Below are 26,539 nucleotides of genomic sequence, written 5' to 3'. Positions count from 1 at the left end.
TACACAGCCAAATTTAGTATGTAGACTTACAGATTCAGATGAAGTCCTTTGTATATCAAGTCACCACACACATATCCACACAAAGAGTGATGATGTGTATTTTTGTAGTTAGGTAGTAGTATGACCTAAGTGGAAAGAGATTATAACTAAGTGGATATAAGAAAAAAATATACTCTTAAAGTGAAGAAGAGGAGTTCCAATTATGGCTCATTGGGTTGAGAATCCAAGTTGTCTCTGTGAGGAATCAGGTTCAATCTCTGGCCATGCTCATTGGGTTAAGGATCTAGCATTACCACAAGCCATGGCATAGGTCACAGATGTGGATTGGATGAAGTGTCACAATGGCAGTGGCATAGGTTTGCAGCTGTGGCTCTGATTTGACCTCTAGCCTAGGAACTTCCTTATGCTGTAGGTGTGGATGAAAAAAAAAGTGAAGAAGAAAAGAGAAACAAAAAAGGAGTGAACCTTAAAAAAAGATGTCAAAAAATGACAAGAAAGAAGGTAATATTAAAAAGAAATTGGAAGTGATAGAAAAAAAGGGGGAAAAACAAAAATAAGACACTGTGTATTGATATTTGAGGAAGAAATGAATATGAAAAAAGAAGAACTGGATACATGTTCAGTGATAAGATATACATTCTTAAACATTTCAGTATTGTGTAATGTAAATTTATTAATTATAAAATAAACCATTCATGCTAAGAACCTGGTCAGATATTGGACTTTTAATACAAGTTTTGTAGTTACACTTTTTGCACATTTAAAACTTTTATTTTACTTTTAAAAATGTATTTTATTTTATTAAATAAATTTTATTGGAGTGTAGTTGACTTAGGAAGTTGTGCTAGTTTCAGATATACAACAGAATAAATCAGTTATACTTATACACATATCTATTCTTTTTCATATTATTTTCCCATATATGTTATTGCATGGTAATGAGTAGATTACCCTGTGCTATACAGTAGGTCCTTTTTACTCATATATTTTATATATAGTAGTGTGTATATGCCAATCCCAAACCCCTAATTTATCCCTCCCACTCAATCACTCAACATTTCCCCTTTGGTAACTGTGAATTTAGTTTCAAAATATTTGATTCTGTTTCTTTGTTGTGAATTCTTAGGTATCATTATTGGTTAGAGTCCACATACTCGTGATCTCACATATTTGTATTTCTCTGGCTTATTTAACTTATATTAATTTCTAGGTCCATCCATTTTGCTAAAAATTGACACTTTCATTTTTATGGCTGAGTAATATTCCATGTACATAAGTACCATTTTTTCTTTATCCAGTCCTCTGTCGATGACCATTTAGATTGCTTCCATGTCTTGGCTATTGTAAATAGTGCTGCATTGAACATTGGGGTGCATATGTCTTTTCAAATAATGGTTTTCTCCAGGTAAATGCCCAGGAGAGGGATTACTGGAACATATGGATGTTCTATATATTTTTGTGTGTGTTTGTGTGTGTGTTTTGTCTTTTTAGGGCTGCACCTGCAGCACATGGAGGTTCCCAGTCTAGGGATCTAATTGGAGCTGTAGCTTCCAGCCTATTCAACAGTCTCATCAATGCAGATCTGAGCCACATCTGTGACCTACACCACAGCTCACAGTAATGCTGTATCCTTAACCCACTGAGCAAGGCCAGGGATCAAACCCACAACCTCATGGTTTCTAGTCAGATTTGTTTCTTCAGTGCCATGACAGGACATCCTATATTTGTTTTTTTAAGGAGCCTTCATACTGTCCCCCATAGGGAAAACATCCAATTTACCATAGTATAAATAATAATAAAATACATAGGACTAAACCTACCTAAAGAGACAAATGACCTATTTTCTGAAAACTATAAGATGCTGATGAAAGAAATCTAAGATGACACAAACAGATGGAAAGAAACACCATTCTCTTTATTTAGAAGAATCAATTTTGTTAAAATGACTATACTACACAAAGCAGTCTACAGATTTAATACAATCCCTATCAAATTACCAATGACTCTCTCTACAGAACTAGACCAACATATTTTAAAATCAGTATGGAAACACATAAGACCATAAATAGCCAACTCAATCCTGAGGGGGAAAAAAATGGAGCTGGAGAAATCAGGCTCCCTCACTTTGAACTCTACTACAAAGCTATATTCATCAAAATAGCATGGTTCTTGCATAAAAACAGAATTGTAGATCAGTGAAACAGGATACAATACCCAGAAATAACCCAAGTGCCTATGGCCAACTAATCTGTGACAAAGTATGTAAGAACACACAGTAGATGTCCAAAATCATATGAGAAGATGCTAAACATCAGTAATTATTAGAGAAATGTAAATCCTTAGACATGTGTTCACTGATACTGGTATGCAAAATTGAAATATTTTCAATTTTGTACAACTAGAAAAAAAATGCTATGCTTTAAAGATGCAGGAAAATTGTAAAACAAAATAAATAAAATATGTATTCATTTATCTTGGAAAAAATCTATCCTTAAAATTACTATATGTATGTGTAAACCTACATAGTATGTTTATACATGTATTTGCACATGTTACCTACCTATCTTGGCTTTAATTATATATATATACACACTCAATGTACACAGAGACACACATATACATTTCTATGTACACAAACACGTATATATACATGTTCATGAGCTCTCATTATGACATTGATCTTTTTTTTTTAACTGATTACAGGAGAAAGGGAAACTTAAAACCTGATCAAAAGATTTTTTTTCTTTTTTTCTATGACCCCTCAAAGCCAATTCAATATCAAATCACAATTTTTCTTCTTTCCCGTGTTTACAAAATGTCCACTGATAGATGATTTTATTAGGAAGATGTGGTATATATAAACAATGGAATACCACTCAGCCATAAAAAGAAGAAAATAATGCCATTTGCAGCAACATGGCTGGAACTAGAGACTCATCCTGAGTAAAGTAAGTCAGAAAGACAAATCCATATAATATTACATATCGGAAATATAATATACAGCACACAGGAAACTTTCCACAAAAAAGAAAATCATGGACTTGGAGAATATTTTTTAAATAATCATAATGTATGTGTATTTCTTGGAGTTCACAGTGCTAGCTGGCCAAATATTATGAAGAGGGGTTTGCTTTCCTGTGAAAACTTGGACATCTCAGGATATGTCTCCCTGGAAAACCTAGATTTTGGCTATACTCACTGAATTATATTTTTGGAGAGATATTAATTCTAAACATATTAGAACTTGAATCTGGCTCATTCATTTTCTTTTCAGAGCTTGATCAAATGTGCCAAGTTAGATTGATACCACATAATATCACAAATTTACCCATTTATTTCAGTGGTTTAAACATGAAGATTTAAATGCTTTTCAAGTGTTTTTACTAGGATAATACTCTTTTTTTCTATAGTCTTATAAGCTATATTAGTTTAGCTTTTTGATTTTGTAATAGAGTTGGAGAGAAGGAAGAATGTATTACTGTAGTAACAGTGGCATTTTCAATTTTGCTGGCACATTCAGTTCAGAGAAAAGAGACTTTGAACATGTATGATTCAGTCTTTGAGTATGTTTCTACCAACATATGGAAAATAATGTTTGTCCCTGTAATTGTTTTCTTTATTAAGGATTCTATATGTGCATTTGTCCTTATAAACATTGTTTAAATAATCCTATTTTTACTTTAAAAAAAACTATAAGGAGAGAAAGAATGTAACATATGAGAATATAAAATAAAATATAGAAAATTGAAGTTCTTTTTTTAAAAAAAAATCTAAAATATTTACAATTGTTTATTGAATATAATGCTGACTAACATAAATTTGAAAAAATAGAATAATCAGAAGAGAAATACTGATTTTAAAAACACCTGAAACAAGAGAGTTGATAGTAAATAGATGAGGTAACAGGAGATTATGTTTGTTGCTATTTTTATTTTAGTAATGAGGAACTGTTATTATCTATAGTTGTTAACAAAGAACAAAACTGAAGAAATGAAGAAAATTCATATTTACTTATCGAGAGGATTAGAATAAGATTAAAAAATCTGCTATGTTACTAGAATGAAAGCATATTTGAATAAGACAAAAATATATATCTGGGTTACAGGAGAAAAGCTTAAAAAATAAGGATAAAGAAAGCTGACTCCAGATTAAAAAATGAAATGATCTCTGTCTTGAGATTTTGTCACAACTCTAGTGATAAATGAGGTAACTCCTCTAAAGTCCCTTTCTTTTGAAGGACATTTTGTTTTTTAATTTTGTTCTATTCCCAGGGTATTTACTTACCCAGTTGAAAGAGAAACACTATAAAAAGTGAAGAAGCATGGTCAGGAATACTGTTTCACTATGTCTGAGGAAATTTTGTATTAGGTCACATTCAGCTGCAAAAAAATCCAGTGAAGTTATACCACTGATAGGCTCTGAACCTATTGCCACCTCTTGCTTCACTTTGAAACACTAGTTGGATATTTACTCTCTTGTAAGTATTTACTTTCATATTTTTAGTGTGTGTAATAATCTTCTTTGAAGTTCAGAAGGGATAACATGAGTGATGTTGAGAGTCAGAGCATTATGAATATCATCTGTTAGTATTATGCTCTAAAAACCCAAGAAACCCCACTAAACCAAACCTCTGCCAGCCATTATACTTTGATGTATCCCATTCTCAAGAAAAATAGGGAAGTACTGGGATATAAAGTCTGTTTTCATAAGAGAAGCACCATGCTAAAGAGAGGCTTAAATTGATCACCTCTGCGAAATGACAACCTGAAAAAAATATATCAGTGTTAATCTAGCATAAGTCATCCTAGCATATAAACCTTAGGAATGAGGCTACTGGTGTTCAAATCTTGCGTTGATCCTAGTTATATGAGATTAGTTTCTTAAGCTCACCACAGGTCTGATCCCTACGTATAATAAGTACATAATGTGTTGCTTTGAGCATGGATGTAAGTCATATTAAGTCACACATAAAGAAATCTTAGAATGTGGCTGATACAGATAAGTGCTCAAGAGCTCACAATACCAATAGTACTTCCAACTGTGAATCATTCTTACACTGAGCTAGCCTGCCAAAATGCATGATTTCTCAGACCCGTTTATTCTGAAGAAAAAAACAAACAGCCTGTTATACTTAGGAGAATAAAGTGAGAGAGGGTGATACTGAAGAAATTGTCCTAACAGGTACTCAGATCTGACTGCTGAGATGATATATAAATAAGGTGAGAAATTAACATTAAAATTATCTATAGGCTGAGAAATACTTTAAGAGCTTTTTCAAAATATAAGACACTTTAGATTCATTCCAAAAAATCTGTTTTAACTGACTTACTTATCTGAATCATTAAAATAAAATAATTTTCCTAATATGTTGGCTTGGTCAATGACAGTTAAGTGTTGGCAATTATTTCTACATGTGCTGCTTGGAGTCTTTCTGCTGGAGGCAGGTCTAAGGAAAGGAAGAGAGGCCAGTGCCAGTTCCACCCTAACCACAGACATGGAAGCCAGGAAGAATCAGGCTACTGGAAATCTGCTAGTCTTTCAAGGGACAGATAATGGCTTTTATCACCCTTTTAGAGCACTTACAACAATGCAATATTAATGAAAGGACATAAGAGAGATAATTTTTAAAAATTTTGCTTTCATAATTTATATGAAAAGGTATAAAGAGTACATACACACACACACATATATATATATGACTGAGTCAAGCAGAAATTGGCACAACACTGTGAATTTATTATGCTTTAATAAAAAATTAATTTATACAAATGTGCAGAACCATTTTATATTGAGACATAAAACAAGTTGTTCATCATCCCAGAAGTAAGAAAAATCTCTTGAAGGCCTTTTCTTGCAAGTCTTTAATGAGCAGGGAAGTTTGCTATTGCACTGATGTAAATTCAGAGTAAATTTGAGATAAATAACTGTATCATCAGAGGAAAGTTGGGATTGTTGCTGAGAACTTATTTTGATTGCTGAAACATCCAAAGTAGGCTTGAAGATGGACAAGAAAAGCAAAAGGAATTTTAAGGAAAAACTATTTTTTCCAGTTAACTTGCATAAATTTAAGATATACAATGTAGTGATTTTATATATGTATATATTGCAAAATTATTATCACATGTAATTAACATATGATCACCTCACATAGTTTTGAGGGGTTTTTGTGGGTTTGTTTTTGTTTTTGTGTGGTAAGAACATTAAAATTTACTTTCTTAGTATATTTCAGATAGACAAAACAGTTGGTTAACTGTAGTCATTCATACTGTTTATTAGATCCCCAGAACATATTCCTCTTTCAACTGGAAGTTTGTATCATTTGACCGTATTCACCCTTTTTCTCATCCTCCACACTCCAACTTTGCCAAACACAAATCTATTCTGTTTCTATTCTTGCTGTTTTGTTTTAGTTTCCACATATAGGTGAGATAATAAATTACTTTTATAGGGGAATAACAAGTCTCCGTATCAGCAGTTGCTGTTCATGTAAAGTGCTAAAAGATATTTTTAAAAAGAGGATAAAATCATTACTCATGCACACGTAAAACAAACACAGGTGACAATTTTATTAAAGTCATTAAATATAAGGTAATCAGGAAGTTATTATAACTGTTTCTTAGGGAGGATAAAAATCAAAGTACTGGAGTTCCCATCGTGGCGCAGTGGTTAACGAATCCGACTAGGAACCATGAGGTTGCGGGTTCGGTCCCTGCCCTTGCTCAGTGGGTTGACGATCCGGCGTTGCCGTGAGCTGTGGTGTAGGTTGCAGACGCGGCTCGGACCCCGCGTTGCTGTGGCTCTGGCGTAGGCCAGTGGCTACAGCTCCGATTCAACCCCTAGCCTGGGAACTTCCATACGCCACGGAAGCGGCCCAAGAAATAGCAACAACAACAACAACAACAACAAAAGACAAAAAGACAAAAGACCAAAAAAAAAAAAAAAAAAAAAAAAAAAAAAAAAAAAAAAAAAAAATCAAAGTACTATACCTATGGGGGCAGTAAAGAAGGCCGTCTTTATAAGCAGATGTAAAATGAGTTTGACCACAAAGCAATAGTCAATAACACTCAATGGAATGCACCTAATTTGTACCTAAATGAACAGAATAAGTTGCTTGGTTGACCACTTAATATACTTCAAGAATTTTAAAACATCTCAAAGAAAATAAAATGTAATAATTACCCAGTACACATACACATGCACACACACACACACACACACACACACACACACATGCATGCACATGGGCGTGTACACACAAACACAGAATTTTCTCATTTCGTAGCTTTTCATAATTTTTCTGATGCTAAAATAAGGAAGGAACATTGAGTAGAGAAAATGATGCTTTAAAGATCTTCCTGTCAATGTGTTATTCTAGTTACTATTATATGCATTGTTCAATTGAATAAAAATAATAGTCAGATGAGAAAGGTCACTCTGGAAATGAGTAAACTAACACTTGGATAATTTACTCATTGAAAAGGAAAGGAATGGCTAGGTGAAATTTGTATTAGGGACTGATGGCTCAAAAGCCATGGCTTTTCACACTACATTTTGCACAATATAATATGTAAATTTCACTTGAGCATGATACAGGGCAAGGGCATTGATTTAGATAGAAACATGAGGTAGATGATTTGAACTGGAAGTATCTACCCCTTTAGTAATATTGCAATATGATCAGTGTAGAAAAGCAACCTCAATGGAAGCTTCCTGGTGTTAGTCTCACGTGGTCTCAAATTTCCTAACAGATGTGCAAGTGAATGGGAGAAAGAGCAGTGAAGAAATCAGAACAGGAAAACTTCTCAGGCTGAGTCTCAAGTTGTTTGCTTCTTTTTTTCCTTTTCTTTATTTTTTTTATTTCTTCTTCTTTTTTTTTAGAGAAAGTGATTAAAAGAAATGAACAACTTTACTTCTGGAAGCACATTCTTTCTCATGGGATTCACTGATATTCGGGAGATCCAGATCTTACATGCTGTGTTCTTTTTGCTAATTTACCTGGCTGCCCTATTTGGGAATCTTCTCATTATCACCCTCATCACCAAGGACCATTGCCTCCACACCCCAATGTACTTCTTCCTGAAGAACTTATCTTTTCTGGATCTCTGCCTCATTTCCATCACTGTCCCCAAATCTATCATGAATTCTCTGATGAATCACAACAGCATTTCATTCTTTGGATGTGTTTCACAGGTATTTTTCTTTTTCCTCTTAGCCACTACAGAAGTAGCACTGCTCACAGTCATGTCCTATGACCGGTATGTTGCCATCTGCCTCCCACTCAGGTATGACGTCATCATGAGCCACAGATCCTGTGTGGAGATGGCTGCCTCTTCATGGCTCAGTGGAGGACTCAATGCCATCCTGCATACAGCTTCTACCTTTTCCATACCCATGTGTGGGTCTCCTGAAGTTCATCAGTTCTTCTGTGATGTCCCACAACTGCTCTCTCTTACATGTTCATTTAACATGGGGGAATTAGTAGTCATTGGGATCAGCCTAGTGTTTGATTTTGGTTGCTTTGTGTTTATCGCTATTTCTTACATTCACATCTTCTCCACAGTGCTGAAGTTGTCCTCCAGAGAAGGCAGGTCCAAAGCTTTCTCTACTTGCTTGCCTCACCTCCTTGTTGTGACTTTGTTTCTCTCTTCAGGGTTTTTTGCCTATCTACACTCCTTACCCAAATCTCCATCACTCTTGGACTTGTTAATTTCAGTATTCTATACTGTGGTTCCACCCACCATGAACCCTCTCATCTACAGTCTGAGAAATAAGGATATGAAGATAGCGCTAGGAAAACTGAGAAAGGCCAGATACTTTCAATCAAATTAGAAGAATTAATTTCACATACATCATGATCTTTTAATTCACAGACATAATTGTCTGAGTCATTTGTGGCATACTCTGACAATAAATTTAGTATGCGGATTAAAAACTACCATGAATATTTTGCTGTTAACCTATTAAAGTTCTACTAGTGAGTGAGGCACCTGTCTACACCAAATGGATGGCAAAACCAGTAAGATTCTCCTTGGATTTGGTCATATATATGTTGCTCTTACATTTGGAATCCTAATGGGAACTCCTTTTTCTGTGACAAGTAAACTGGTCAGGATTCTGGGGCATCATACATAAACTTGGACTCTCTGAAGTAAATCAAATTTATAGTCACTCAGCACCAGTGATAACTGAAATGCCATGTGATTTGATATGTATAATTCATTCTCAAATTAAAGGAAATAGAAGTTATGTGAACCCTGTAGCACCCTGAATATACTAAATATTACTGAATTGTACAAATTAAATACAAACAAAACAGCAGTTATATAGGCTACTGAGGAATGAATCTGGAAGAGGAAGCAGACACGAAGTGAAAGCTGATGGAAAGTAAAAACAAACAAACCCCAGACCAAAATGCAGCAAAGGTTTAGAAAAGATGTGTGACTGATCTAAGATTGGAAACCACAGTGAGTTTTGTCCTAAAATACAATGAGAGAGACATAGGAAGAACTAGAGTAGGCAGAGATAATGAAATTAAATATGGTACATATACACAGCAGAATGATGCCATTTGCAGCAACATGGATGGAACTAGAGATACTCATACTAACTGTAGTAAGTCAGAAGGAAAAAGACAAATACCATGTTATATCACTTATATCTGGAATCTAATACACATAACAAATGAACCTATGAACAGAAAAAAAAAAAAACTCATGGACATAGAGAATATACTTGTGATTGCCAAGAGGAAAGGGGAGAGAGTGTGAGAGAGTGGGTGTTTGGGGTTAGTAGATGTAAAGTTTTGCATTTGGAATGGAGAAGCAGTGAGATTCTGCTGTACAGCCCAGGGAACTATATCTGACCATTTTTGATGGAACATGATGGAGGACAATGTGAAAATAAGAATGTATAACTGGATCACTTTGCTGCAGAGCAGAAATTGAAAGATCATTGTAAGTCAAGTATAATAAAAAATTTTCAAAAAAAAAGTTGAACAGGATTTCAAGAGTCTCAAAACATAAAGAGAATGATGAAGCTTTGATCCACAGTTGGTTGGGTGAGGGTTGCGTTTAGGGTTAGGGTTATAGTTAGGTTTAGGCTTAGAAGGCTAGTTGCTTCCAGGGGATGATTATCCATGTTCCTGTGGTATCAGGTACCAGGACTCATATAGTTCATGGGAGATACTGTAAAATACTTTTTGGTTTGGAGAAGGACAGGGAAGAGTGGTTGATCTTATGTCTTCTGTCTCAGAGAAAGAAATGATCTCTATATAGTAATATTAGAAATTTTTATTATGCCATATTCCACTAGAAGTCAGATGAAATTACTGGTAAGTAATAGCATCTATTAAAATGCTTGATTTGTTCATCTAATGTGTTAGAAAAGCTATTAACCCTAGGGGATTTGTTTTATTTCATCTCACTTCACACTAATCCTGGGCCTGATCTTCTGCTTTCTGTAGCCAAACATAATCTCATTATTTTGGTTCTTTTATTTTTTCTCAAAATCTATGATAATATATAGGTTAGTTAAGATAAAGCCATTACCCAATTGATGCCATGACACCAGAATATCCTCCAACTTGTACTTTATCTGTAATAAGACTGACATTTTCTCTCCATGGGTCTCATTTCTAAGGTGATATCTAAATTATTTGTGAAAAAATAAAAAGGGCTTCTACTTACAGTGCCCTAAATTCTTGGCAACACTCTAATATAATACAATGCACTGTAATATAACATATAATAACCATTTTCTCACTTCTCCCACTTCTTTTGAGCATGTATCTGAATTTCAACTGACAATGTTATATGAGCTTTATGATGAATTATCTATTTACATATAAATATGTTAATAATATCATAGATATATATTTAAAATATTTACTAGTAGGTCATTTGTACCTTTATTTTGTTTAAATTATAAATAAATATTATCTATTTGTATACAAAAATTATAGTCTGTTCTTCATTGATACTTTTCCCTAGAAGTTCTAAACCATAAAATGAGGAAAATATCATTCTGAATTTTCTTTTTTTTTTATTTTTTTTTTGTCTTTTTGCTATTTCTTTGGGCTACTCCCGCAGCATGTGGATGTTCCCAGGCTAGGGGTCGAATCGGAGCTGTAGCCACCACCCTACGCCAGAGCCACAGCAACGCAGGATCTGAGCCGCGTCTGCAACCTCCACCACAGCTCACGGCAACGCCAGATCGTTAACCCACTGAGCAAGGGCAGGGACTGAACCCGCAACCTCATGGTTCCTAGTCGGATTCGTTAACCACTGCGCCACGACGGGAACTCCTGAATTTTCTCATTTACTTTTAGCTTAATTTATCTTATGCTATTTTTCAGTTGCACTGTGTTGGGGATTGGATCATCTACAGAAAAATAACTTTCACAAATAATAAACTCACTTTCCTATGAGTCACTTGTTGTGTGGTAATTTCTCTTTCCAATAAAATGTAATTATTTATTTCACATACACAAAATTTTTCATGAGAGAATAGTCACCATCTGCTGTAAAGGAATGTTTCTCCTTGTTTTATATTTCTGATTGAATTCAGCACCATCATATAAATTCAAGTTTTATATCAATTTCAACTGCATCAATCATATAAATAGGGAAATCTATCATTTTCTCTAGACTATTCAAAGTACATTTTATCAATCTTCATCAGATATCGTTTTATTTATACAGGTCGTCATTTCAATTTGTTATAAACATTTGATTCTCTATTCAAGATTATGACATGATCTATTGTTTTAATTGCTTTTGTAACAACTGCTTCATGAAGGCTTATGAAATAAAAATGATAATCAAATTAATTCAGAAACAGAGAATCAATTTGTAAGATTATTAACAATCACTATACTGTAAGAAAAATTAAAATGAATGATTGAAGAAGCAATATAAAATTGTATTTGGTATCAGAGATTTGAATGAAAAAAAAATCTCTGTCATGAAAATTTGAAATTCCAACCTGCCTCTTGGGTTCATGAAGAATAAGATAAAAACTAAGCATTAAAACAGTCAGGATCTCTGAAACAAAAGGAAAACACTTGCATATGCATACACCAAAGAGCTCCACATTTTTTCCACATATACACGGCACATAAATACACTGCACCATTAGGTCCTCACCCTGAAGCCATTACAAGCAGTGGCATCATCTCCAGACAGCATCCAGGCAGAAGGCTTACATTCTAAGTGATTAAAGACGTAAAAGCAGGAGGAAGTAAATCTGTAGCTAGAATATTTGTTTGAATAGAGGCTTTTAAAATATAACAAATGGAGTCTCAATAAATAGATGCTATATTCATACAAATTAAACATGCAGCTGAGGTACTGATGAAGATCAAACTAGTGGTCTGGAAAAAGGTCAGATAATATTACATAATATATGAGTCATAAAATGAGATTATTTTTTCTTTTTCTTTTTTAACCTTCATGATACATGAAAGTTAGGAGAATAATTCCAGCATTCATCTGTCTGTAGAATTTCATGGTGAAGTGGGATTGAGAATGCTGCCTAGAAGGCAAGTACAGTTTTCCCCTGTATCAATGAAATAATTTTATCTCACATCTGCCAAATGCTCACTGTTGCTCCCGTGCTATTTTCAGCCATTCTCTAGTATCAACTGTCTTGGCACATTTCAGTATTTCCCTACTTCTTAGACAGTTCTTTAAGTGTTCATTGGAGATAGTGGCCACTTTCCATCCACCATCTGTTCTCAACCACTATTATAAGCCTCTTTTCCCTTAAACACAACATGGAACTCAAGTGTTTCCTCTTTGTCTTTCCAAACTGTTGTGCTCTCTGAATATCCACCCTTGATTGTTGTTGCACCTGAACTTTGGATATTCTGTTCCAGCTTACTGAACTGCAGTGTACTCCAGTCTCATAGTAATTTTGAGATTACACAAAGTGAAATCTCATGCCATTTTGCCTGGTTGGTCCATTATCTTGCTGAATGTTATATATTCTCCTGACTTAATAATAAATTTATATATGGTTAAAATCTGAAATATGAAGGCTAATAGTGATATTTAAAGTAGAGTATCTGGGAATTCCCATTGTGGCTCAGAGGAAATGAACCCAACTAGTATACATGAGGATGGGGGCTCCATCCCTGGCCTCACTAGTGGACTAAGTATTCGCTATTTGCTGTGAGCTGTGGTGTAGGTCATAGAAATGGCTCGGATCCTGCTTGGCTGTGGCTGTGGCCACAGATGCAGCTCCAATTGGAACCCTAGACTGGGAAGTTCCATATTATTAATAATAATAAATAAAATAGAGTATCTGAATAAGAGTTCAATAGGTAATAACAGGAAATTTTTTATTTTAGAGACTTTATGTATATATACAATATATACACAATTTATACTTTCTAATTAATTTTTCTAGGAAAGTATCGCTGAATTTATATGCAAGTGTACACTTAGGCACATATACTCAAAAATGCATTTAAGAATTGCATTTATAACTAAGAATGATCTATATAATTCTTAATGTTTTTGGTAATATTATTATATAAGGGCAACTCTTTATGGATACGTACAACATCATGAGATCATTATGTGAGGCATGCTACAGCATCTGTCAAGTGCAAATCAGCTTGTAAAATTTAGAGAAGCTCTAGGAAAAAAATATCTACAGACATCCTGTGATATGCCAGAACATTATTACTGATAACATCACAGTCTTTTAGTTTACATAGTCAATCTAACCCAAAATAATAAATATATATACATATATTTAAACACGAGCAAACATTTACACATAGAAAACAAACTCAAATGTATACATTATAGGTCACATTCTAATAAAAACAAAAATAATTAGCTTTATGTCTATATAATCAAATAAAGTACAACAAAAGGAATATTTATGAATTGGAACTCAGATCCATGCAGGCATCTAGGACTATGAGGTGTAATACAATAGGCACAAGGACAAGTGGCTATTGAAATGTAATTGGTCTCAAATGACATGTGGTATAATTATAAGTACACAATGAATCTAAAATGCTTAATATGAAAAATACTAAATATTTAGTATATAATTTTAAATGGAGTATATGCTGGAATGACATTTTGTATCCATTTGTTTTAAAATTAAATGAGTTAAATTTAGCTGTTTCTCTTTTTTAAAATTTAATTTTCTAAAGTTACAAATGCATTTTTTGTGATGTTTCTGTTGGACAGAACTGGCACAAGTAGAAAGAAATGAGAGTGTTCCTATCCTTGAAAAGGCCACTGTCTTTTTTGTGTGTGTATGCATAAGTTTTTACAATATTGAAAAGAGTAACATTTATTTTCTTAAATACAAAATTTTATTAAAAATTATAATAGTTTATTTCACAGCAAATACTGAAAGCTATGAGATATAAACAAAGATGGAAAATTTAACAGTTTAAAGCAGTAAATGTGTATTGGGTTTTGCAGGAATGCTCAAAATGTAGTACAAGCCCTTTCATATATCTCAGTTTAGCTGACTAAGGCACACATAACAAAGCTCAGTCAATTCTAATGTTTTACAGGTAGAAAGAAAGGACTTAAAAAAGCAAAGAGAGAGATTGGGATAATGGGAGGAATAGAATAAGGCAGAGGCAATAAAGAAAAGAAGCAAGGAATTGAAAAAGAATGGAAGGAGAGAAAAGAGAAGCAAAAATACAAATACAGTGAGAAAAGGCATCCATGGAAAAGGTAAGTGATGTTTAGAGAATCAAAAACATGTGAGACAATAAAGAAAAGTAGGATGATAAAAAACACAAATTTCTCAAGACTGAAAAATTTATTAAAATTTTTGCTAACATTCCATTTTAACCAGGAATGTGTAGTGAAAGATGCCTCATTTGGTATCACTATCCATATGATTCTTGTTTGTGACTAATTATTCATTGTACCTACTTAATTGTCTAAGTTTAAGGGATCTGTTTTAAACGGAAACTGAAAGTGAGTAAATTATTACTTATTCTAAATTTCTAAAAGGAAAAATCAAAATAATAAAAATATTCTCTTTACTCATAATTTCTGTTATGAAGTAGTAAAATATATTGCTAGGAAACAAAACATAATATGTAAATTTTGAATAAACAATATAATCATGTAAGGAATAGTGTGTGATTCTAGTTACAGAAGTTAAACCAACAGAATAGTCCAAACTGGATCTTTTGATATGAAATTAATGATTTAATGCATTTAGTGTTTCCTACACCTTCCTCAAATTTACAGGAAAATACATATTATTGGATATGAATTTACATAAAATTTAAATCTATTGTAGCTGTTGCTGGAGAAATGGAGACGCTGATAATGGTAATAGGTCTAACTTTTAAGAAAATTTTCCATTTGCTTTATATAATATGTAAGCCATATGATCTAATGTCAGCAGAGGATTTACAAAAATTGGTAACATTTTAACACTCAGTATTTTATTTAGGGCTGCCTTAATATCTTTGTTTCTTAGACTATAGATGAGAGGGTTCAGGCTGGGAGGTAATATAGAGTATAATACAGACATGAAGAGATTCAGTGATGATGCAGATTTATAGTTGCTCCCTAAATAAGTGACAATACCAGAAAAGAGAAACAACATCACCACAATGAGGTGGGGCATGCAGGTAGAGAAACTTTTGAGCCTGCCTTTTGCAGATGGGATCCTCAGGACAGCTGAGAAAATGTAAATGTAAGAGGCAATCAGGAAGAGAAAGCATACGAAGGCAAAAATACAGCTAGCAATAATAAATGCATATTCTAGATTTTCTCCAGAGCAAGCAAGTGTGAGCACTGAAGGAATATCACAAAAGAACTGATGCACTATGTTAGGACCACAGAGATGGGCAGAGAATGTACCTCCAACATGGACAGATCCATAGATACACCCGCTAGACCATGATGCTGTCACCATCTGCCAACAAGTGCCTCTATTCACGATGGCCTCATAGTATAGAGGATGGCAGATGGCAACATAGCGGTCATAGGACATTGCTATAAGGAGGGCATACTCTGTGCCAGCCAAAAACATAAAAAGAAAAATTTGTGAGGCACATCCCAGGAAAGAGATGGTTTGGCTTTTGGTCAGAGCGTTTATGATGGCTTTGGGCACAGTGACAGAGATGTAGCAGATATCAATCAAGGACAAATTCTTTAGGAAGAAATACATGGGGGACTGGAGACACTGGTCAGTGGTGGTGAGGGTAATGATGAGGAAGTTCCCCATTAGTGCTGCCAGGTAAATCAGGAAGAAGAAGGTAACATATAGTCCTTGTAGCACCTGGTCATCAGGGAATCCCATGAGCAAAAATTGTGTTATGGTGGTAACATTTCTTGATTTCTCAGGCATGCTGATTGCTATCTGTAAAAGTAAAGATCATGCTAGTAGCTAGTTTACTGTGATACAATAATATTCATCTTTACTTAACTCTTGATATGGCTTGATTTGGGGTGAGGGATAGTTTACTTGATGTTGAGTAAAAGATAGAGTAACACTGGGAAAATTCATCATATATGTTTCCCTTATTATTATAGTACAGAGAGTACGTAGAAATATGACTGACTTTGAGAGTTTTAAAAAGGCGGAAAGGGAAATGAAAAGTTTTATTTCAGTTGTCCATAGAGCAGAGGAATTTTATTACATTTCATGCTTTAGGGATATAAAGCCTTTGAGACAAATTTGTGTGTCAAGCAGCTAACACACTTTAAAGGTGCAGGGCAAAAAGAAAACAACAATTTTTCCTACTGCAAAAATTATTAATTAAACACTACTCCAGAAGTTGAGAAAAATGCAATTAAAAATACAACAAAATGTAACTAAGCAAAATAAAAAATGGTAATAATGCATGGGTTTGTGAACAAAGTCCAAGATGATACAGGATATATCCCAGGCAGGATATGAGAAAAGCATAAATTAGTATAACACTGTAAGACTAAATTTTTTAGTTGATATTATACAAAAATATTCATAATAGAAATATGAGACATCAAGACTGACATTTCCTATCTATTTACTGTAGATGAGTTCCTTGTACATTAGCCTGCCTATCTAATTCCTTGAAACTACACAGCAACAGTGGCCAGTCAAGTGGCCATAAAATGAGTCAGTGGCAATAGCTTTCATTTTTTTTTAATGTGCACATTTGCTAGACATTCAGAAACAAGCATCATAATCATTCTCTAATCACCTTTGAGACAAATTTGTGTGTCAAGCAGCTAACACACTTTACAGGTGCAAGGTCCTTGAAACAAATTGTTTAGATAATTTTCTTACCAATTTGTGCAAGTTTCATCCACAGTTGCAAATGACAGTACTGCAACTTATTCCTGAGGGAAGAGGAAGAAAATCACTTGAGCAAATATACCCTTGAAATGTACTAAAATTAGTAGGCATATATCTTCCCATTCATTGGACTTGGTAGTTAGACATGAAATAAGAAGATTATATCCCAATAACCATGATGTGATGCAGCACAGTTTTTTGTTCTATATCGACATTCCCTATAAATGGTAATAGTCATCAAAGACACTTTTATTCAAGAATAGCTGTCTGGCTCCATGACAAACAGTGCTTAATTATCTGTATAATTAGTGTAAAACTGCTGATTTAGAAGCTTTATTTTCAGGCCCTGGCATTGGTTCAAGGTTAATGATCTTAGCTTTTACATGAGCTTACATTTGTAATTGGTTAGAAATTAACTACATAAAATGGCCAAGGGTTCTGATGAGAGAGACTTGAGGGATCAGAGGACAACCTTAAATTCCTAGATTTAGCACTACTTAGAAGTTTGATTTACTTGCCCCTACTAACTTTCATTTATCAACCTATCACAACAACTCTATGAATACATTCAAGTTGTGCCTTTCTATTTTTGATGTATTATAATGCTAAGGTTTTAGTGGAAAATACAGAATTTTAATTCATGTATTGAATTTTAAATTCTGGAACATTTATTAAGCTATGGATTCTGTTTTATTTCCCTTTAGTTCTGATTTTTTTGTATTTTTAATATAGTATATATTCAAATATTATTCACATAAAATACAAACAGTATAGAAAAACTAACTTAAAACTTGCCTCACTCCCACATTTCTTCCCAGAGATTATGGGAGGTGCAAGTGTGAGAGTGTTTCCTCCAATTTAAATTAAGTGTCTCTTTTTCCTGTTTATTTTCACATCACGATGCTCTACTAATTTGAAAATTCTGAACAGTTTACATTTACCATTAATGTTTACAAACACATCATAATCTCACAGTTTCAGGGCAGTCACAAAAAACAGCACATTTACTATTATTCCAGAAAGCATACTTTAAAGTATGTGGTTAAAATGAGGCTGCACAATCTTAAAACTTGACATTAAGGATTCTTTTTGGTCATGCTTATTAAACATTCACTACTGGGCTTCAAATGAGTGGTCAAATTTCTGTGGTCTGTGGTCACTCAGCAATTCAGAATGTCTATAGATGATAATGACAATGTTTCCATTAAAGTTCTGGTACAGAACAGAACCTCAACAGGAATGCTTTATTTTGTTGGAAATAAGTTAAAATCACAAAAAAACTATGATGATTCTGAACATTCCAATTTTGTCCTTTTTTTCTTTTATATTTTGTCCTATTTCTCTCTTCAATTCCTTCTTCTTTCTTGTCATTTAATGACACACTTTTACTTTTAATTTCTCTTTATTTCTTTCTACTTCTGTCCTATTTTGGTCTTCTTAAATTTAAGCATATATATATATATATATATATATATATATATATATATATATTCTAGTCAGTTATAAATTCTTCAGTGCCCCTTTCTTCTCTTTTCTCACTGATGAAATAAAAATTGCATTTTAAGACTGAACAAGAAAAAATAAACATGAAATTCTCTCTTTGTGTTAGTTTGGGCCTCTTCTCTCCCTCCCTCCCAAGTGTTCCATGTATATGTTCATTACATATTAACCAGAGCACCTCAAAGATGGGAGTGCATGGTCATCATTAAAGATTTTTTTTTGTACAGTATAAATTGTCACAACATTGTAAATCAACTATATTTGAATAAAAAAGAACTGAAAGATGAAGAAAGTATTACTTAGTAAATTATGTCCAGTTTTAATACATTTTCATACAGTTACACCTTCAAAAAAAATGAAAGAACATGGTTCTTCGGTAATTCTCCTGGGAGTCTTTGTGTCTCACTGCTCACTTTGTATGTGCTTATCTGCACTAAATATCCATGGTGAAACATATGTAAAAAATCAGTGTGCTATTCTTATGTATGATACTTTCTCTGTAAAATGTATATGACTGTGTCTTCAACTTTTTACAGGTAGGACAGTTCTTAGAGCTTTCTGGGGGTCTGTCTTCCAGCTTATAATCTCCATATGACTCAAATAAAATTCCTCTCACTTTCAGTTTGTATGTGTCCCTATTAGTGAAGTGGGTCTCTTGAAGACAGAATATATATAGATCTTGTTTTTGTATCCATTCAGCCAATCTATGTCTTTTGGTGGGGCGTTTAGTCCATTAACATTTAAGGTAATATTGATATGTATATTGTTATTTCCATTTTATTAATTGTTTTGGATTTGTTTTTCTTGCTACCAGGAATGATTTACAAGAAGCCCCTACTGATAAGACTGAAACAATTTGATTCACACATGGGTCCTATTAAAGGGATGAGGATGGTCCAAACTAGACATGCAGTAACATCCACAATGGCCATAACTGAAATCTCTTAGGTGCCAGAAACAAAGTCAGCATAACAGGAAAAATGAATTGCCTTGACCAGAGCCTCTCAACTAGCTAAAGACCAGGAAGTGCCTGCCGTGAGAGTAAAGATCTTTTTATCCCCTTCTCCTTTGGTGCTAACAATGTAACTTCTTAATAGAATAGTGTGCCTTCCTAATTCTGCAGTGGGTCATGGTGACTTGATGTTCCCTTTGTACCTGCTTATTTGGACTGTGTATTCTTAGTGAACTTTATGCAAAATGTCAGTATGCCAGTATGATTCTTCGTCTTGAAAAATGTATATAACTATCTTTGACTTCTAACAGGTGGGATATTTCTCAGAGCTTTCTGACAGTCTGTCTCCCAGTTCATAATCCTGAGTCTGGCTTGAATAAATTCCTTTCTATTCTTCTTGATTGTTAAATTAGTCTTCATTGACACCACTTAGAATACCACATTCTGTACCAAAAACCCACATAAATTCTACTTTAATATTTTTTTCATGATAATCTTGGTGCAAAAACTAACATCACTCAAATGATGGTTCCAAGTGTTGCATTTGGATATTCAGCCTTGCTCCAGGGGATGTAATTGTCCTAAACTTATTTTTGCCCATGTACAACAATGTCTTTTTTTAATTTTTATCTTCCTCTTTATGCAGCACTTTCATTTTAATGTAATGTCTTATAAAAGTATAATGTTGCTGAACATTTTTAAAGCAGACCTCAGAAAAGACTACCTAAGCAGAAACACTGCATTTTTATATTTATTTTGGACACATATGACACTAATATCAATATACATTGATTTTCAATTATTTTATTTACTTTTAGTCTCTGCTAGGTTTGCACTCAAATATTTTCTGCTTTTGGATATTTTACCCCTCCAGTTGTTCTGGACATTTTTTGGTATAATTTTGAATTCAATTTATCTTTCAACCACCTAATTAAGCACATAATTTATATTTTATCTTTTTTTCTAAAATTATATCAAGGAATTGACCTCTTATTATAAATTACAGTGCAGCCACCAAGGGTCGCAATGCATTTACATGACATTTAAATTTTGCTACAGAGCCAGACTTTATGTAGCAGCTTCCTTCCTTTCTTTCCTTCACTTTAGCCTATATTTGCAGATTGATATAGAATCAACACTAATAGCTTCCAAGGTCACACCAAGTATAAGCAGGGAAAATTCTAATTTGCCAGACTTTCCAGCTTAAATAATCAGGGGTCACTTCTCAACAGACCCTTTTATTCCCCTTGAAAATAATAAAGCTGACTTTGGTTTTCTGCAATTAAGGTTTCATAATTAAAGTTTCTTTTCGTAAGGTATTAATCAGTTAGCAGATAGGTATTTTACAAAGATTTCGGTACACTAGTATTTTAAAGGAAGCTATAAATACAGATTCAAAATATAAATTGTAAGATTTACTTTAGTAAATTTATACCACAGAAAAAGTTACAATCAAACACATAAAATGTATACAAACTATTTTCTGGGTCTGGAAGTTGCTTAAATACTTATAGTAATTACCTTTATGTACATTGTTTTTTGGTTCATAAAACATCATATATAAATATATTGTCTATATTTAGAGAATGACTTGTGAGAAAACACTGTTCTCTTTGTAAAACATTTCTTATCTCCTTTACATTCTATGAAGTTTTATCCATATTCTTCTAGCTTTATTACCAAAATGAAATTTAATATTATTTTACTTTTAAATTTTTCTCATGTTTTCTTTTTTTGTCAACATTGACTCAGGTTTTTATTTTATGGTTTTACATTGCTTTACAAAGATCACCCTTGGCATAAATTCTGATATATGATAATCAGCTGTAATTCATCTTGCCCAAAGGAAATGTGTTACATATTACCAAGTTCATCCCTTTCCAGTAAAACCGTATTTATTGCAGTTTTTGATAGTAAAACCAAAATGTTTATTAAATATAAAAACAGAAAGAAAATGAATGAATGGAACAGGGAAATTTCTTTGTGTATCCTTAAAATGTAGTTGGGATAGGTAAAAGAAACTCTATTTTCCATAAATAACTCAATACTACCCTCAGCTCCTGGCATATCCTAGGCAAAATTAGAAGAAAAAAAAAAGAAAAAGTCAGTTTGTTTTTGGATAAATGGTGTGATAAAGGGAGGGAACCTTAAATATACATTCTGCCAAGGACTTGGATTTGGAAAGATTACTACCATTAATACAATAAGAAAAGGGGTTAAGAACATACCACCACAAAATATGTTGCTTTGACATAGTGACTATTATGTGCTGAAAGCTCTTAAGAAACAACACATATAGGAAGGGAATCTATGACTTTTCCTTGCTACTTAAAACAGGTCATAACCTTTCCCTTTAGAAGGCAACCACCGGTTCCAGGAAGAGAAGAGAATTCTTATCACTGGAAGTTGGTCATTGAAATAAATACACTTAAATAAAGTTTATTGTTAAATAAGTTATTATCCATATATTCGTTAGTCACTCTCCCAAAACCTACTACCCCCATCCCAAGCATCTAGGTCCTGACACATCTCCACACTTTTTCCTTATTTGTTAAAATGTTATGTAAACTCTTGGGCTTAAAGTGTTCTTCTGATTTCTGTTTACTTGAAAAAATAACAACACAAAAGTCATGAGTTCAAGTTTTATTCAGGGTCTTATTGAAGACTTTAGTCTGGGTTTCAGTCTTTCAGTAAATCTGAGGAATCTGCTGTGAAGAGGTAGAGCAGAAGCCAGTATATATGCTTTTTTGCTAGGAAATAGATGCAGTCAAGCATACATCTTGGTAAAAGGAGCAGATATCCCAGTTAATTATTTTAGTGTTTTTCTCTGTATTGGAAATGCAAAAATCTTGGTTTATTAAAATTATTATTTTTTTATTCTTTTTTAAGGACCTCACCAGTATTATATGTAGGTTCCCATACTAGAGGTTGAATTGGAGCTACAACTTCTGGTCTGCTCCACAGCCACAGCAATGCAGATCTGAGCTATGTCTCTTACCTACACCACAGCTCACTGCAATGACAGATCCTTAACACACTGAGCAAGGCCAGGGATTTAACCCACAACCTCATGGTTACTAGTTGGATTTGTTTCTGCTTCACCACAATGGGAAAACCATAATTTTCTTAAAATATACATCGAACAATCTAAGCAGCTTGTTTTTCCAAAAAACAAAATGCCTCATCTGGTTTTCATCCTGAATGCCTTTCGAGGTGCAATGTCATTAACAACTGCTTTGACTTAATCCTTGTAGAATGACATGATGAGTAACATTACTTGTATTCTTTTGAAACACCTATGTTCAGGTAAAAAATTAAAACACAGTGTATACTTTTATACTGTGAATCTGTCTTTTGTTAGTTTAATACTTAGACTTAACCAAAGAACCTAAGAGTATAGAATGACTTTTTTCCTTTCCTACTAAATGGCATCCAGAAATACCTGTGTGAAGATAATAGAATGTTTCCCTGTTATTATGAGAATTCATATATTGCTTTTGATATTCAGATGGAAGGGAAAGGACTTGAAAACATGTCCGTACATATATTTTTCACTTACATGTACAGGCTATTTTGATAGTAGTTTCTATGAATACGTCCAGTGTTAAAAATGAAAAATAACCCCCAAACTAATTAGATATTGGGGTAAAGAGAATCTATAATTTTAATATATAGCAGAACATGACATGTCAAAAATTTAAACTAAGAAAAATTTCAAGTGTTGGCAAGTGCAAGGAATTCTTGAATTCATTATAATGTGTTGTGATTTAAAAAGGATTTTTTAAAATCTTGATTGCCTAAATTAGTGCTTCTAGTTGTTTAATCTGTATATCAGTCATATGTGGATCTTGTTTTAGTACATAGTCACATTCAAGAGGCATTACTAAAGCTCCCAGATTACTCTGATCCTTCTGGTCCAAAGACAACACTCTGAACAACAAGACTTTCAGAGACAATCAAATAGAGAGTACTCATCCTAAAAAGATTTGATAGAATTTCTTTCAGCACATATTTTTCACTAAAATATTCTGAAATAATTAAATTTACCAATCTTTTTTTTTAACATAGAAAAATGGACAACCTAATGGAAAATGTAGTTTGTACTAATTTTTTCTTCTTTTTTCTATCTCTTTCTCTCTGGCTGAATTGAATAGTTTATGCTCAAATTATTTTCTTCTAGGCTCTTTCATTAAAGTTGTTATTTGTTTTCCCATTTCAGATGTTCAACTCTTATATTGTCTACTTCTATTTTTTTCCTTTTTTCTATATTTCTAACATTTTGCCATGCTAATATTTTAAAATTTTGTAATATTATCTAGAAAAGTTCTAGTTTTCTAATATTTTTCTGATATTTTTCCAATGATAATCTCCTGTTAAGTGTATATTCATAATAAATCAGCCTCTATGCTTAAGAATAGTTCCTGGCTCAATATATATGTTTAATAAATATTCCATTGAAAGATTTTAAGTACAAAGTGACATAGTTATAATGACACCCCACTAGATGTAGTAATACTGCTTAATTTAACAGAAACAATTTTTGGCCCTCAGTTACTGATAAGGTATGAATTAAAAATTTTTTTTTAACTGAACTATTTTATGTGGCTAATTCATCAAATTTCCCCCTCGTGACTCCATTGTAGGTAGGAAATTTGTGGTATGTATCTATTTATTACTATAATATTGCATGGAGGCATTCTTAAACATGATAATTATATAATATCTATTTCAGCAGAATCAACCAAAGGGTAAAGGGCAGAGTTGTTCATATTAGATGGTAGCAATTTTATAAGTTTCAATACTTACCATTTGCAAATGTGCTTTGAGAATCCATTCTGAATTGCACATTTTCCTTGATCTCTCAAATCTCCTACATTTTTCTGGACAAGAGAAGTCTCTTTTGTGCTAGAATTTTTCTGAGAGCTTTCTTCACATCTTTGTTTCGTAGGGTATATACAAGTGGATTTATCAATGGAGTGACCACACAGTAGAACACTGAGATCACTTTACCAATGGTAAAATTGTACTTGGCTGGGGGACGAACATAGGCAAAGATGATGGTGCCATAATAGATGGTGACCACAGTGAGGTGGGAGGCACAAGTGGAGAAAGTTTTCTTCCGAGCCTCCCTGGAAGACAACCTGATTATTGTGACCACAATGTGTCCATAGGAAGACATAGTGAGGAGAAAAGAACTTAGAATCACAATAGAGCTACATGTGTAGCCCAAGGCTTCCACCAAGAATGTATCTGAGCAGGAGAGTTTAAAAATTGGGTCTGAGTCACAAAAGAAATGATTGATCTTCTGGGGTCCACAAAAATTTAAATAAGAGATGAGTATAGTAGGTAGGAGGGGGGCAATGAAACCCCCAACCCAAGATCCAGCTGAAAACCGCAGACACACCTGAAAATTCATGAGGAATGAGTATCTGAGAGGGCTGCATATGGCCAGGTATCGGTCATAGGCCATCACAGCCAAGAGAATGCATTCTGTAGCCCCCATGGAGAAAAAAAAGTAGTACTGAGTTATACAACCAGAAACAGAGATCATAACAACATGTGAGAGACAGGTAGCCAGCAATTTAGGCACTGTGGCTGTGGTGTACCAGATCTCTAAGAAGGACAGATTTCCTAAGAAAATGTACATGGGTGTTTGGAGTGTGGAATTCATCAAAACCATGAAAATGATGAGAGAATTTCCCATAAGGGAAAGAAGATATACAGTGAGAAACATTACAAATAATGTAAGCCGAAGATACAGACAACCAGAAAAACCCAGGAAAATAAACTCTGTCACTGTGGTTTGATTTGCAGCATTCATATCTCATCCTCTCTGATCTGGAATGAGTCAACAAAGCCTAGAATATGGAAGATTAGCAAAAAAATAATATTTAATATTTATTTCATGATGATAATGGACAATATAATAATAAAAAACTATGACTGGCAAAGAACCATAATTGTCTTTATAAGCATTTTACACAATTGAAGTTTATTTGAATTATGAAATATATTGCAAAGGTAAATATCAAATAATTTACTGTACAAGTGAAGACATTAAAGGAGTGAATATTTTTCCTAATTACATCAGTTTAGGTGGTGTGTGACAGAGATTGTTTTAAAAGGCCCCAGTTCAGTGAATATATAAAAATGTGGCTATTGAAAAAAACTGTTATTATCTGATCTCTGAGGATTTTATATCCTAGAGGATTGTGAAAAAATCAACAATGAGTAGCTTGGAGGCCACTGTATGTGGGTGATGCTTTGAGAATTCAGCTCCTGGAACATACTAGTTGCCTTATGATGGCAAAGATTTGCCTACAGTTTTAACTTCATAAACCCCTTTATATGTCTTTAGTTAGGGTTTGGTGGGAGATTAGTACATGAGCAAACTCTGTCTCCAGAAATATAGCAAAGGATGTTAATTCAACATATGTGAAAAAGTATTTGTTCATAAATATTCTTTTTAACTTTTCTAATCTTGGCTTGATTTTTCTTTTTTTTCTTTTTTTTTTTAGAATCACTGCATCCAGCAATTTTCCTACATTGTTTAGGAACTTTCAAACAAATAATATTAAAGTCATACATCCATTCATCCTACAATGGACGTAGTATTTTTTTTGTGTGTACCTTATTTTTAAGTATAATTATGTTAAGTGTTCTTTCCAAAATTTAAAAGAAATATGTTTTTAGAGAAACAGTGTTTTTTAATAGTTATATTAATGTATATATATCTTTGATACCAAAATATCCAGATGTTAAGTGCAAGTTATAGTAGAAAAAACTTAATACCCATAATAAAAACTT

General features: G+C 33.4%; 2 protein-coding genes and 1 pseudogene across 2 annotated transcripts; 1 reads left to right on the top strand and 2 right to left on the bottom strand.

Annotated features, from left to right (window-relative positions):
* Window positions 1-7,896: 7,896 nt before the first annotated feature.
* Window positions 7,897-8,829, top strand: LOC100517331 (olfactory receptor 14A16-like). The gene has a single exon (XM_003123566.3). The coding sequence runs from the start codon at window positions 7,897-7,899 to the stop codon at window positions 8,827-8,829; it is 933 nt and encodes a 310-aa protein (XP_003123614.1).
* Window positions 8,830-15,488: 6,659 nt separating this feature from the next.
* LOC110259606 (olfactory receptor 14A16-like) lies at window positions 15,489-16,347 on the bottom strand (annotated as a pseudogene).
* An 8,255-nt stretch (window positions 16,348-24,602) lies between these two features.
* On the bottom strand, window positions 24,603-25,553 carry LOC100736692 (olfactory receptor 11L1-like). The gene has a single exon (XM_013994604.1). It carries the CDS (start codon window positions 25,551-25,553, stop codon window positions 24,603-24,605), a length of 951 nt encoding a protein of 316 aa, XP_013850058.1.
* Window positions 25,554-26,539: the final 986 nt, after the last annotated feature.

This window comes from Sus scrofa, chromosome 2, assembly GCF_054392235.1.
Source record: "Sus scrofa isolate SSC_HxYL_T2T_F1_AM1 chromosome 2, Sscrofa_HxYL_maternal_Yorkshire_Landrace_v2.0, whole genome shotgun sequence".
NCBI lineage: Eukaryota > Metazoa > Chordata > Mammalia > Artiodactyla > Suidae > Sus > Sus scrofa.
Note: the sequence above shows the minus strand (reverse complement) of the source record. Positions and strands in the feature narration are given on the sequence as shown.